This window comes from Leopardus geoffroyi, chromosome D1 (assembly GCF_018350155.1).
Source record: "Leopardus geoffroyi isolate Oge1 chromosome D1, O.geoffroyi_Oge1_pat1.0, whole genome shotgun sequence".
Lineage (NCBI taxonomy): Eukaryota > Metazoa > Chordata > Mammalia > Carnivora > Felidae > Leopardus > Leopardus geoffroyi.
Genome location: NC_059329.1, coordinates 59,663,701 through 59,677,609, shown reverse-complemented (window position 1 = coordinate 59,677,609; position 13,909 = coordinate 59,663,701). Strand labels below are relative to the sequence as shown.

General features: G+C 41.5%; 1 protein-coding gene across 5 annotated transcripts in view; it reads left to right on the top strand.

Annotated features, from left to right (window-relative positions):
• Nucleotides 1-13,909, top strand: part of RNF121 (ring finger protein 121) — a 91,388-nt gene that overhangs the window by 57,462 nt on the left and 20,017 nt on the right. For all 5 annotated transcript variants that reach the window (XM_045484169.1, XM_045484168.1, XM_045484166.1 and 2 more), the window contains exons 4-6: nucleotides 4,098-4,252; nucleotides 6,967-7,074; nucleotides 10,479-10,599. In XM_045484169.1, the coding sequence (XP_045340125.1) occupies nucleotides 4,098-4,252; nucleotides 6,967-7,074; nucleotides 10,479-10,599 (384 nt within the window). The remainder of the gene's footprint in view (nucleotides 1-4,097; nucleotides 4,253-6,966; nucleotides 7,075-10,478; nucleotides 10,600-13,909) is intronic.

Genomic DNA, 13,909 nt, shown 5'->3' with positions numbered 1-13,909 from the left:
GTGCCACTACCATACTGTTTTGATTAATGTAGCTTTATAGTATATCTTGAAACCTGGGATTGTGAAGCCTCCAGCTTTGTTTTTCTTTCTCAAGATTGCTTTGGCTATTTGGTGTCTTTGCAATTCCATACAAATTTTATTTTGGCTGTTTGGTGTCTTTGCATTCTAGTTTTGTGAAAAATGCTATTGGTGTTTTGGTACAGATTATGTTGAATCTGTAGATTGCTTTGGTTGGTATGGACATTTTAACAATATTCTTCCAATCTATGAGCATGGAATATTTTTCCATTTGTGTTGTCTTCAGTTTGTTTCATCAGTGTCTTATAGTTTTCATAGTACAGGTATTTCACCTCCTTAATTAAATTTATTCCTAGGTATTTTATTCTTTTGGTGCAATTGTGAATGGAATTTTTTCTTATTTTCTCTTTCTTCTTCATTACTAGTATATAGAAAGGCAACAGATTTCTGTATATTTAATTTTTATCCTGAAACTTTACTGAATTCATATATTACTTCTAACAGTTTTTTATGTATACTATCATGTCATCTACAAATAGTGTTGGTTTAACTTCTTCCTTACCAATCTAGATGCCTTCTATTTCTTTTTCTTGTCTGATAGCTATGGCTAGGACTTCAAGTACTATGTTGAATAAAAGTGGCAAGAGTGGATATTCTTGTCGTGTTCCTGATCTTAGAGAAAAAGCTTTTGTTTTTTCACCATTGAGTATGATGTTGGCTGTGGGTTTGTCATATATGGCCTTTACTATGTTGAGGTATGTTTTCTGTATCCCTACTTTGTTGAGTTTTTATCATGAATAGATATTGAATTTTGTCACATGCTTTTTCTGCATCTATTGAGATGATCCTATGATTTTTATCCTTTATTTTGTTAATGTGGAATATGATTTGTGCATATTTAATCATCCTTGTATGCCCAGAATAAGTCCCACCAGATCATGGTGCACTGTCCTTTGGTCGTTGAATGTGGTTGCTAAGATTTTGTTGAGTTTTTACATCTGTGTGCATTCAGGATATTGGCCTATTGGTGGGTTTTTCTTGTTTGTTTGTTTGGTGGAGGTTTTTTTGTTTGTTTGTTTGGTTGGTTGGTTGGTTTTTGTAGCATCTTTGTATGGTTTTGGTATCAAGGTAATGCTGGCCTCATAGAGAAGCTTTCTTTCCTTTTCTTATCTTTCAAATAGTTTGAGGAAGATAGGTATTAACTTGTCTTTAAATGGTAGAATTTACCTGTGAAGCCATCTGGTCCTTGGTTTTTGTTTTATGGTAGGTTTTTGATTACTGATTCAATTTCATTACTAGTAATCGGTCTCAGATTTTCTGTTTGTGCCAGGTTCAATATGGGATGATTGTATGTTTCTGGGAGTTTATCCAGTTTTTCTAGGTTGTCCAGTTTTTTTGGTATATAATTTTTTTGTAGTGGTCTCTTAAGTTCTTTGTATTTCTGTGGTGTCGGTTGTTATTTCTTTTTTGTTTCTGATTTTATTTGGGTCCTTTTTTTTTTCTTGATGTTTCTGGCTAAAGGTTTATTCAAACAACCAGCTCTTGTTTCATTGATCTTTTCTATTGTTTGTTTGTTTCTTTTGTCCCTCTCTCATTATAACCCCACCACTTTCAATATGTTGATTATTTTGGTTGCCAACTGCAGTCTTTGCTCCCTTATGACAGTTGACTTTATGCAGTTTTGATAATGTGAAGCCATAATAAGAGCTCTCATTTATTGAATGCTTACTATGAATTATGCACTCTACTTGTTTTTTTATATAAGAGCTATTATATTGAATACTTACATTGTATTTATTACATTACCTATATTAAATGCTTACTTTGTTGGGCCTTGTTCCAAGAACTGTCCATGAATTAATTCACTTAACCTATACAATCTTTTGAGAGTAGATGCTGTTAATCCCATTTTACAGTTCAGAAAACTGAGACTTATCAGGGTTAAGTGACTTGCCTAAGGTAATACAGTAAATAGCTGTATTGACATTCATATCTAGATCTCTTTAATTCTAAAATCTCTGGTCATTTCAGTGTATTATTCTACCTTGTTTTTCATTCTTTTTTATTTATTTTTTATTTTTTTAAGTTTTTTTTAATGTTTATTTATTTTTAAGAGAGAGAGAGACAGACAGACAAACCATGAGCAGGGGAGGGGCAGAGAGAGAAGAGACACAGAATCTGAAGCAGGGTCCAGGCTCTGAGCTGTCAGCACAGAGCCCATCGCAGGGCTCAAACTCACGAACCATGAGATCATGACCTGAGCCAAAGTCGGACACTTAACCAACTGAACCATCTGGGCACCCCTCGTTCTTTTTTTTTTTTTTAATTTTTTAATGTTTATTTTTGAGAGAGACAGAGACAGAGTGTGCAAGTGGGGGAGGGGCAGAGAGAGAGGGAGATAACAGAATCCAAAGCAGGCTCCAGGCTCTGAGCTGTCAGCACAGAGCCTGAAGCAGGGCTTGAACTTGGGAATGACGAGATCATGACCTGAGCCCATCTCATGCTTAACTGACTGAGTCACCCAGGTGCCCATGTTTAGTCATTCTTTAATGGTTTCTATTTGAACTTTAAAAATTTTTTTTTAATGTTTATTTTTGAGAGAGAGAGACAAAGAGAGACAGAGCACAAGTGGGGGAGGGACAGAGAAATAGGGAGAGACAGAATTTGAAGCAGGCTCCAGGCTTCCAGCTGTCAGTACAGAGCCCAATATAGGGCTCGAATTCACGATCTATAAGATCATGACCTGAGCTGAAATTGGACGATCAACCGACTGAGCCACCCAGGCACCCCTCTATTTGAACTTCTAAAAAGCATCTAAAGATTAATAGAATCATTAATCAAAGGTTTGATTTATATTTTTCTCTTGCTGCTAGACTATTAGCTCCTTGAGAACAGGGACTAAGGGTCATGTTTATTTCTGCATTTCTCTTTCCATTAAATGCAAACTAAATTCTTGATGTACTTACTGAACGCTGCCTTTGCTCTCCCAGGAGATCTGAGATACAAGGCTGCTTAACAGAAGAACCTTAGCATGTTAGAACTTGAAGGGGTTTGAAAAATCAAGTCAAGCCTTTCCCCCAAGGAGGAAGAACCTTCCTGGGTGACCCAGTGAGTTGGAGGCAGACAGAATTAGAATCTAGGTCTTTTGGGGTTCTTCTGGGCCATCTGGTTTAAAGGGTCTAACCCTGTCCCTAAATTGCTCCCTCTCTCTGTTTCTTCCTTCTTCCTTTTCTTTCCTTTTTCCTTTCTCTCTTTCGTTCATGATGTGAGATGAGTAGCTTTACACCCTTATAGCTTTAAGCCCAAGAGTTACAAAGCAAGGCAATATTTTTTCATTTCTTTTACACTGATGCCTAGACTTATTCCTGATTATGCCTTTGTTCAATCCAGAATAGTAGGGTAGTGGGGATTTGACTGCCTAAGGATGTTGGGTGTTACCCTGTATGTAGGGGACCATTAGAGGGTTGTAAGCAAGGGAATGACATGTTCAAGACTATATGTTAGACACTTGGGTGGCTCAGTCACTTAAGCGTCTGACTCTTGATCTCAGCTCAGGTCTTGATCTCAGAGTCGTGAGTTCAGGCCCCACGTTGGGCCATGCACTGGGTGTGAAGCGTACTTAAAAAAGAAAGAAAGAGAGAGTGGGAGGGAGAGAAAAAGAAAGAAAGGGAGGGAGGGAGGAAGGAAGAAGAGAAAGAAAGAAAAGGAAAGAGAAGAAAAGAAAAGAAAGACTGTATGTTAGAATTACCATTCCAGACTCCTGGAAATGGTAGATTGGAGAGGGAGACACTGAATGCAGGGAGATTGAATAAAGAGGTCATTGCAGTGAGGCAGGCAAGGGCTGGCAAGGGCTGGCAAGAGCTGGCAAGGGCTCACCTGGAAAGGAAAGAATATATACAACAGTTAGGTGAGGGATGAAAGAGAGGTGTCAGGCATGGTCCTAGGTTTCTAAGTTGGATCACTAAGAGGTGCCTCTGTCCAAATTTGGAAATCTAGGAGAGGATCAGGCTGAAATGGACTCGTGGATAGAGCTACAGAGGGAGCTGGCTAGAGCTGAAGTGCTTGTGTTTGTGTTTCAGATGGTGACCCTCTTTCAGATGTGGGTTGTTCCCCTCTATTTCACAGTGAAGCTGCACTGGTGGAGGTTCCTAGTGATCTGGATCTTGTTCTCTGCTGTCACAGCTTTTGTCACCTTCCGAGCCACCCGAAAACCTCTAGTACAGACAACCCCAAGGTGAGAGATTAGGTAGTGGGGAAGAGGAGCTAGGTTTCCTGAAGCTAATGGGTTGGAATGCATTGGGGTTGGAATGGGTTTAGACTGAAAAAATTGTAACTTTTATTTGCCAAGATTACTTGGCATGGGGTTCTACCAAAACAAGCTGATTGGGAGAACTATACCCCCTTCACAGATTAAAAATCATAAAATATTTCCCTGTAGCTTACCTTAGAGTTTATATCAAGGTTTATTTATATTAAAAGCAACCAAAATAAGTAAGCAAATTCTGGTGATCATTGTCTCATTTTAAATGTTTTTGTGTGTGTGTGTGAACCCTTCTCTAATCTCTAAATTAGATTTTCTATTGTATTCTTTTATAGGCTCTGTAGTTTTCCAACATAGAACTTATCACAAAATATTGAGTGTCTATCTCCCCCACTAAACTATAATTGTGAGATCAGGAACCACATGTATTTTGGTTGTCACTGTATATCCAGGCCCTACCACAGGGCCTGGCACATAGGAGCCTACTCTGTAAATTTTTGTTGAATGAATGAATCTCAGCAAATGTGCAATTTTTCAACAAATAATACTTCCTTCTTGGGTCACAAAGCAGCCCCTGCCTGTATTATTCTTTGCATTTTATCCAAATGCATTTCTAGTTTGATCCTCCCAACCAGCTTGTGAGGTCATTTAATATCTGTACTTGACAGAGAGATTTTCTCATTCATTCATTCATTCAACAAGCACCTGCTATGTGTCAGGCCCTGTGCTGAGCGCTGGGGATACAGAACTGGATAAGACATGGTCCCTGCCCTCAAGGAATGCTCGGTTTAATGGAGGAGATGGACAAGAAAGCAGCTGTTTCAGTGCAGTTGGTAAGTGCTGTGAGAGATGTGTGTACGGATCCAGGAGAGCCTAGCAGAGGAAATAGCCAGCCTCAAAGTTGTAACTACCTGAACCAAAGTCTTCCAAATTGCAAGTTGCTCTTTTCCCCATGCATTTTATGTTCTGCTTTACTATAGGTCTTCCTTTGGCCTTCTGAGTATCATTTTATATGGTAAAATTGATCTTCAAGGTGAAGTTGGTGATTGAGAAGCTCCTCTCTGGCTATGGTAGTTTACATTAAGGACTGTTAGAAAAGATAGAGGCTCTGGAGCCAGATGGATGTGGATGGGAAACCCCAGCCCTGCCAATTGTTAATTATATGACTTGTTTGGCTTCACCTTTCTGAGCCTTGAATTTTTTATCCTTACAAATGTGATGATAATTGCTACCTCATATAGGGTGATATGAAGACAAAGTGTGAAAAAGCACTTTAAGAATCACTAAGTAACAAACAGTATCAACTTGTAGATAAAATGACTGAAAATGTGTCTATAACATGGGAAGTTTTTTATCACGATAACTAACATTTGATAGTGCTTTATAATTTCAGAGCACTTTCATAAACATTCACGTTTATTCATGTAGCAGTTATTGAGCGTGTATTATATACACCAGGAAATGGGTTCTGTACAATCCATTGAGGAAGGCATCATGGTTTTCCCCTGTAATACAAAAAATAAACTTGTCTTAGAGTGGTGATTTGACTTACCTGGAATTACTCCGCTAATAATACTTACTTAATCCAGATTCCACCTAAAATTCCACATCCTTCCCACTATCTCACTCCCATCTGATCAGTGCAAACCCTGGGTAATGGAGCTCTGTGTGGGTTTTGCTTTGTGTAAAATGTTTGGGGCCTTTCCCTTTCCTGAGAACTGATCACCACTTGCTTAGCTGTAGCAGGGAGGCATAGGCAGGGACCTTGAGTTTCTTCCCTGAGGCGGAGCACAGTTGGCAGTAACTTGGCCTCAGTAGCCAGGCAAACTTGAGTTGTTTATTCAAGCAAATTGTTCCTTTGCTCCCACCACAGATAGAGTAGTTGCTCCTGATACCAGGGACCTGCCTCCAAAGCATTTAAAAAGGCCCTGCTACGTTCAGGGAACCATCTTTCCTCTCTGAACCTGGCTGGGGTCAGCCAACCAGATTTCACACTCCTTTTTGTAGGGTTCTAGAGAGCACTGCTCCTCCTCCTTCACTAGCATTGTACAGCCCCACTCCACCCCACCCCCCCACCACCACCACCACCACACACATCCAGTTCAAAGGTATTCTTTGAGTGCCTTCTTCCTTATCCCTTCTTCTCCAGAAAATCATTTCAGAAGCAAATCCATTAGACACCATTTCATTATTGGCCTCTGGAAAGGAGCAAAGCAGTATTCAGGTTAACCATGCCCAACTGGAAAAGCCTATAGCTGATTCTACTTACTCATCTTCCCTTGAATTCTCTTTTCTGACGAGAACAACTAGCCTTCCCCACCTATTGCCTTCTGAGCATAGCTGTAGTTAGTAGTTTTCACTTCCTTATCCAACTAATCTGAATTTGAGATGACATAGCTGTCTGAGGTCAGCTGTGCTCTTTGTTTGAGGCCAAAACCTCCTTTTAAGGCTCTCTTTTCTTTGCTTGGTCTGGGACTAGGAAAATAGCACTGGCTCCCTGGTATGTGGAGGTGTTTCTACCATTAAGGGAGTGACCAGCTCCATTACAGTAACTAAAGTTGCTCAGTAAGTCCTAACCAAAGAACCTGCTCTCTCCATTGATGTGTGAGTAAGAGGTTCTGGTAATCCAGAGGCCCCTAGGCCAGAGTTTCTGTGTCAGCTGTGCTAATATTCTTTCCTTTCTCCAGGTTGGTTTATAAGTGGTTCCTGTTGATCTATAAAATCAGCTATGCCACAGGCATTGTTGGCTACATGGCTGTCATGTTTACCCTCTTTGGTCTCAATTTATTATTCAAGTAAGTATCCTTTGCTTTTGTTTTTGCTTGTGTTTGGGGAGGAGGGGCCAGTATGGTGTACCTTTCTTCCTGGAGCAAGTCCTAGATATTAACAAGGGGGACATGGCACCAAGGATAGGACACTTGGGCTTTGGGGAATAGGGGAGGGTGAGCCCTCCCTGATTTGCACTGGCCAAGAGAAAGGAGTGTCTGGACATACAGAGTTAGAGTCCCAAATCATTGGTGATATTTTCCAAGAATCTATATTGTAATGAAAAAGTATTAAAAAAAGTAAGCATAATAATGATTATAGCCAGTTACCATTACTCCATTCATCACTGTAACAGAGCCATTTTCCTTGTCCATGTTTGTACTATCTATTGCAGCGTCCACTCTACCTGAGTGGTCTTATGTTCAGGGAGACTAGGAGTTGGCAAACTGTCCTGTGGGCCAAATTGGTCTACCTCCTGTTTTTTTCTAAGGTAAAGAAAGTTTTTATTGTAACACAGCGATACTCATTTGTTTATGCATTGTCTATGGCTGTTTTTGCAATAAAACTATAGCAGCAGAGTTTAATATTTGTGGCAAATACTGTTTAGGTCACAAACCTTAAATACTATCTAGTCCTTTACACAAAACGTTTTTTGTCAACCCCTAGACAAACTCATGTGACACAGTTGGAACCTGGCAGTAGGTTCATCCAGAAGTACACAGGGCGGGAAACAGCAGAGCGGTGTCCATAACCGTCCTTACAGTAGTTCCAGGGCTGGGATGTGAGGGAATGAGACCACCCAGATGGCTGTGGGAAACACCCTACCTCAAAAGCTTTCCCTCGCCAGTTTTAAGAATCTCCCAATTTAGATGCAGTATACTAATAAAATTGCTGCCTTGTAACGTAGCTGACATTCCACTTTTATCAGATTTCTAAGGACACACTTTTTTAGAAAGTTAACCTGTGGGCATTTAACTCCCGCTCCATTGTTGGGCACTTAGGGTGTTTTTCAGTTTCAGATAACATTGTTTTGTTGCTTCCTAAGGATATATTACCAGGAGTCAAATTCTGGCTGTTACTCCATATTGTCATAAGATTTCAAAAAGATTCGTGTCAGCGTACAAGCCCCCTCACTCCCAATTGAGGCAGAAGCCAAGAAATCCTGGACTCTGAGACTGTAGGGTACAGTAAGTAAAGGCAGAAGAGAGTAGAAATGTGGTCTCATGGCTGAGGTGATGGGACTGTGGGCTGTGGATCATGAGGAATCCTAAGCCTAGGACAGTGCACTTGAAGTTACAGATTTAGGATTCAGATTTAAAGTCAGCACCACTGGACTCTTTCCCAAATTTGGCACACTGTAGGCAGGAGCCTTTTTTTTTTTTTTAAGTTTATTTATCTACTTAGAGAGCTGGAGAGGGGCAGAGAGCAGAGAGAAGGAGAAAGAGAGAGGATCCCAAGCAGGGCTCAAACCCACGCACTGTGAGATCACAACCAGAGCCAAAATCCAGTGTCAGACGCCTAACCGACTGAGCCATCCAGGTGCTCCAGGAGCCTTTTTGAAACTGAAAGGAGTAAGACCTACTTTATATAGTGAGAGGATACTGTGGAATTCTTTCTTCCAGGGGTAGTACAGGCTGCAAGCAATAACAGGCTCCACAAGGATTTATAGGAACTCATTGGAATAGAGTCTAACATGTCCTATCAAAGAAAACCAAGATATTTCCAGATATCTTCCTAACCTGTGTGGTTAAAAAAACAAAAATCAAGATTCTGCATTGTACTAAAGATGGCTATTCTTAAAAAAATTTTTTTAAATGTTTGTTTATTTTAGAGAGCACGTGTGAGCGGGTAGAAGGGCAGAGAGAGAGGGCTCTGCTTGAAGCAGGCTCCAGGGTCTGAGCTGTGAGCACAGAGCCTGATGTGGGGCTCGAACTCACAAACCACGAGATCATGACCTGAGGCCAAAGTCGATGCTTAACCGACTGAGCCACCCAGGCTCCCCAAGATGGCTGTTCTTTAAAAAAAATTTTTTTTAACGTTTATTCATTTTTTTGAGAGACAGAGAGTGAGTGGGGGAGGGGCAGAAAGAGAGGGAGACACAGAATCTGAAGGAGGCTCTAGGCTCTGAACTGACAGCACAGAGCCCGATGCGGGGCTCCAACCCACGGACTGTGAGATCATGACCTGAGCCTACGTCGGACGCTTAACCTACTGAGCCACCCAGGCGCCCCGGCTGTTCTTTTAATTACAGTTCTTTTTTATTTGCATAAACTATACCAGGAAGAAAACAGAATTGAGAGGCTTGACCATTTTTATGCTACTAATCGAGTTAATTGGTATAAGATCATGATGTCTAGTTACTAGGTTAAATATTACATGATTCATGAGTAAACTCAACTTTTTAAGATAAATATAATTTACGACTTTAAGTGAACACATACAGTTCCTGGTACAAATATTTTTAAAAAGGTTGTTTTCTATAATAAACATTTAAAGACTGAAGGTTGCAAATTATTAGTCCTTGGAATTATTAAAACAAGCCTCCTAATATACAGATAAGATCTTTGTCCTTCTTAGGAAGTAGACTTGGACCAAAATTTAACTTTGATGACATGATACAGAATATGTATAGATACAACCTAAAATTTTATGGTAACTGGTATGTATGTATTTACTAACTGACTGACTTTATCTTTATTTCTAAAGCTGTGGATGGCAAGCTTTTTCTGTAAAGGGCCAAATCATATTTTAGACTTTATGGACAAAAGGCAAAGTCTAGGATAATATGTAGTATAACAAGAGGGGAAACTCTTCCCTTGCCCTACCTTGTTTGAGGGATGGGCTGTCTCAGATGGTGGGCATGCTTTGTGCCCACTTGCCATCAGATGAGACATTCTCAGAAGGAGGGGCCTTACAAGGGGGTGTGTGACCACTGGGATCGTTTTCACTCTCTGTTCCAGTGACAACCCAGGTCCTGGTGTGCCCTTGCTCAGTCATTTCAACTTAGGCAGCTGGCTGGAGGTGAGGCAATTTGGTGAGTTGCCAACTTCCTGACTGAAATTCCACTGGTTGGTGTCCAGTGATTGCCAGCAGTGGAGTCCCCAACATGTAGGTGCCAACCAGAGTGGGCCCTAGGCAGCTGTAAGGCATGGTTGCCAGTTGGAGGAGACAGGCACTGGGAACAGAGTGGGGAAGAGGGGCACTAGGGAATACCTTGGCTTGGTCTTTGTAGCTCACAGTGCTAGCCTGTTCAGATGGTGCCAGCAAGCCATATAAAAACAGGTAGCAGGCTGGATTTGTTCTTAGTGTGCCAACGCTTGCTTTAGCCCTTAAAGCCTACCACTTTAGTTGCTGCCTTATGTGTCCCACAGTAGTAATCCAAAGCAGTTGCATCTTAGGGTGGGCCTTACAGGCCATGCTGCTTCCCTTACAGGATCAAACCAGAAGATGCTATGGACTTTGGCATTTCTCTCCTCTTCTATGGCCTCTACTATGGAGTTCTTGAGCGAGACTTTGCAGAAATGTGTGCAGACTATATGGCGTCTACCATAGGGGTAAGTTCACGTGGGCTTTGTTTTTTCTTTTTTTAGAGAGAGCATGTACACACACACACACACAAGTTGGGGAGGGGCAGAGAGAGAGGGAGAGAGAATCCCAAGCAGGCCCTGCACTGTTGTTGCAGACCCTGATATGGGGCTCCATCTCACAAACCATGAGATCATGACCTGAGCTGAAATCAAGAGTCAGATCTTAACCGACTGAGCCACCCAGGTGTCCCCACATGGGCTTTTAACTGTCTCCTGACATCTCCAGACAGTTCAGGATAGCATCGCTTGTTTGATGGAAGAGATAAACCATAAAAAAAAAAAAAATCTTTCAAGATATAAGTAGTATGGTATGGAGATTCCTTCCTTAAAATTTGGAAAGCCAGATCTCAGTTGTACCTTGGAATTTTTAACTTTAGAGCCATTGTAGGAAAGAACCACTTTACCATTCAGGAAGTTAACATTCATTTAATAGATATTTATTTAATGGTTCCTACGTGCCAGGGCACTGGACTTATGCTGGAATTACAAAGGTGTACATGGTCCTTGTCCAAAAGGAGTTTACGCCCTAGTGACAGAGATGGGTATTAAAGTAATAAATACACAAATAAATATAAAATTATAACCTCAATAAATACTATGAAGGAAAGGTTCATAATGGTGTGAACAAATGCAATAGTGACATTTGACCTAGTCTCAGGACTCCGAGATGGCCTCCCTGAAGAAGGGACTATTGAGCTGATGCATAGGAGTTAACTAGATGAAGTGGGAAGTGATGTGAGTGGCAGCTTCACCAAGAGACCTAGTGGGAGAATTTCTCACTAGGGTGGGGAGTGCCTCAAGCCCCAGCTCTTGACCCCTCTTAAACCCACATGTCTTTCAATACCTCTTAATAGCACAAGAACATAAGGATCAAACAGTGACATTGAACTTTATTAAAAGGTTGGGGTTGATAGCAGGAAAATAGATATGAGTTTGAATGAGGTTAGTCTGACGAAGCAGGGTATCTCCTTTCCCAGACTTTCAGACCCTGCCCCATCCAACTCTCAGCCTATCTCTGTGTATCAGGTGCCATCTTAGCACCCACGACCTAGAATCCACATCTAGACAACTATCCTTCAAGTGTCTAGACCCAGAGCCCATGTCTGACAAAAAATATGCCTATACCTCAGGCCAGCCATCTGCATCCTGGTTTCTTCTATGATGATCCACATCTTCCCTAGGTAATTGACACTGAGAATGCCTATCCCTTTCAGGGGAGCTACTCTGCCTAGCTCTTGTCCAACAGAATGTGACCTTGCTGACCTCAACGATAATAACAGTTTGCTGTTTCCCCAGGCCCCCATCTCTGGGGGCAGGGAGCAGGTCATAGGAAGACTAACATGGCTTGTGACAGTACTGGGTGAGTCACCAGGAGTTCATTCATTCATAGTTTCCCCACAGCAAATGTTGCGGAGACTTAGTGGCAGGTTAATTGCTAGGGCTCAGGATGCCAACAGATGAGACTAGGCAGGGATATGGGAGAAGGGACTCTAACTCCAACTTGGGATAAAGGGATAGACTGCCCTACCTTTACAGTTCTTTTCACCCTGAGAATTCCAGGATTTTCCTATATCTGCCCCAGTCTTTAGTCAAATGGGCTGTGGTCTGCTTAGGAACACGTGGGCCCCTGAGCCACAGCAACCTGAATTTCAAGAATATCCCTGGCCTTGAAGCCAGAACCTGATGAATGGTTTGGGGAAGGCAGTTTAAGAAAGCTAGGAAATTCCAGCCATGCATTTGTTAGCCAACTCATTCTTTCATTTATTCAAGAAACAGTTATTTGTCAACCATTTATAGTGTGCCAGGTATGACCAACTGCAACCTTTACTAGCACCACCACTGCTCACTTCCAAGTAGCAGACCGAGTCATTTTTTTAAATTGTGGTAAAGTACACATAAAATTTACCATCTTAGCCATTGTTAAGTCTGCGGTGGCACTAACTACATTTACATTGTTTTGCAGCCATTACCATATCCATCCATAGAACTCTTCATTTTGCAAAATTGAAGCTCTGAACCCCTTAAATAATAACTCCACAGTCCATCTTCCCCACAAGCCCTGGCAACAACCATTTTACTTTCTGCTTCTATAAATTTGACCACTCTAGGTGTACCTCATGTAAATGGACCCATGCAATATTTGTCCTTTGTGATGGCTTATTTCACTTAGCATAATGTCTTCAAGGCTCACCCATGTTGTTGCATGTGTGTCAGAATTTTCTCCCCTTTTCAGGCTGAATAGTATTCCATTGTGTACCTCAATTTTTAAAAGACTAAATAAATAAATAAACATGTGTGTGTAGCCGCTGAGATAATAAAATTCCATTGTGTGCCTATGCCACATCTCAGTCCCAGTTGTTTTCATAGTCTTTTGTACATTCTGTGATCACAGCTCTAATCCCAGAGAGTCATAGTTGATTTTGAAGCTGTTCCATCTACCAGGTCCGGAACTATGCTGACTCGTCTTTTGGTCCCCCTTGAGAGTGGTTTGACCTACAAAGATCTGTGATTAATTAACTTAAGGCATGCTAGAAATGAAACCATAAGGTTTACAATTGTATTAACATGCATTCTCAATTCCTTTTTACTATTCTGGACTACTCTTGTTTAGTGCAGAATAGCTGTTTTGCCTCACATGGAGTAATTGTAGTATGAACTAAAGTAACTCTTGTGTCAAGGAAACCTTGGATGGTGTTTTTTTGTTTTGTTTTTTTCCCCAGCTGGTCACTGTGAGGTCATGAGCTTGTGATAATCAGTCATATAGTTTCCATTCATACCCAAAGTCATGTTGGGTGGGGGTAGGGGGACAGAGGATTGTGAAATAGGCAAGCCTGTTTTTCTGGGGCTCAAAAGAGATAACTGTTGGGCAGGCAGGGTAGTGGCACATTATTTCTGCTCCATTAGGCCATGAGTCCTGCCTCATGCTTTCTTCTCAACAAGTTTCTGTGCCCCAGACAACATTAGGACAGGACTGGCTGTCCATTCATCTGTCTGAAGTAGTGGAAAGAGCTAGGGGGTTAGAGTCAGACCTCATTTCAAATTCTAATCCACTTTTTTTTTTTTTTTCAACGTTTATTTATTTTTGGGACAGAGAGAGAGCATGAATGGGGGAGGGGCAGAGAGAGGGAGACACAGAATTGGAAACAGGCTCCAGGCTCTGAGCCATCAGCCCAGAGCCCGACGCGGGGCTCGAACCCACGGACCGCGAGATCGTGACCTGGCTGAAGTCGGACGCTTAACCAACTGCGCCACCCAGGCGCCCCATCAAATTCTAATC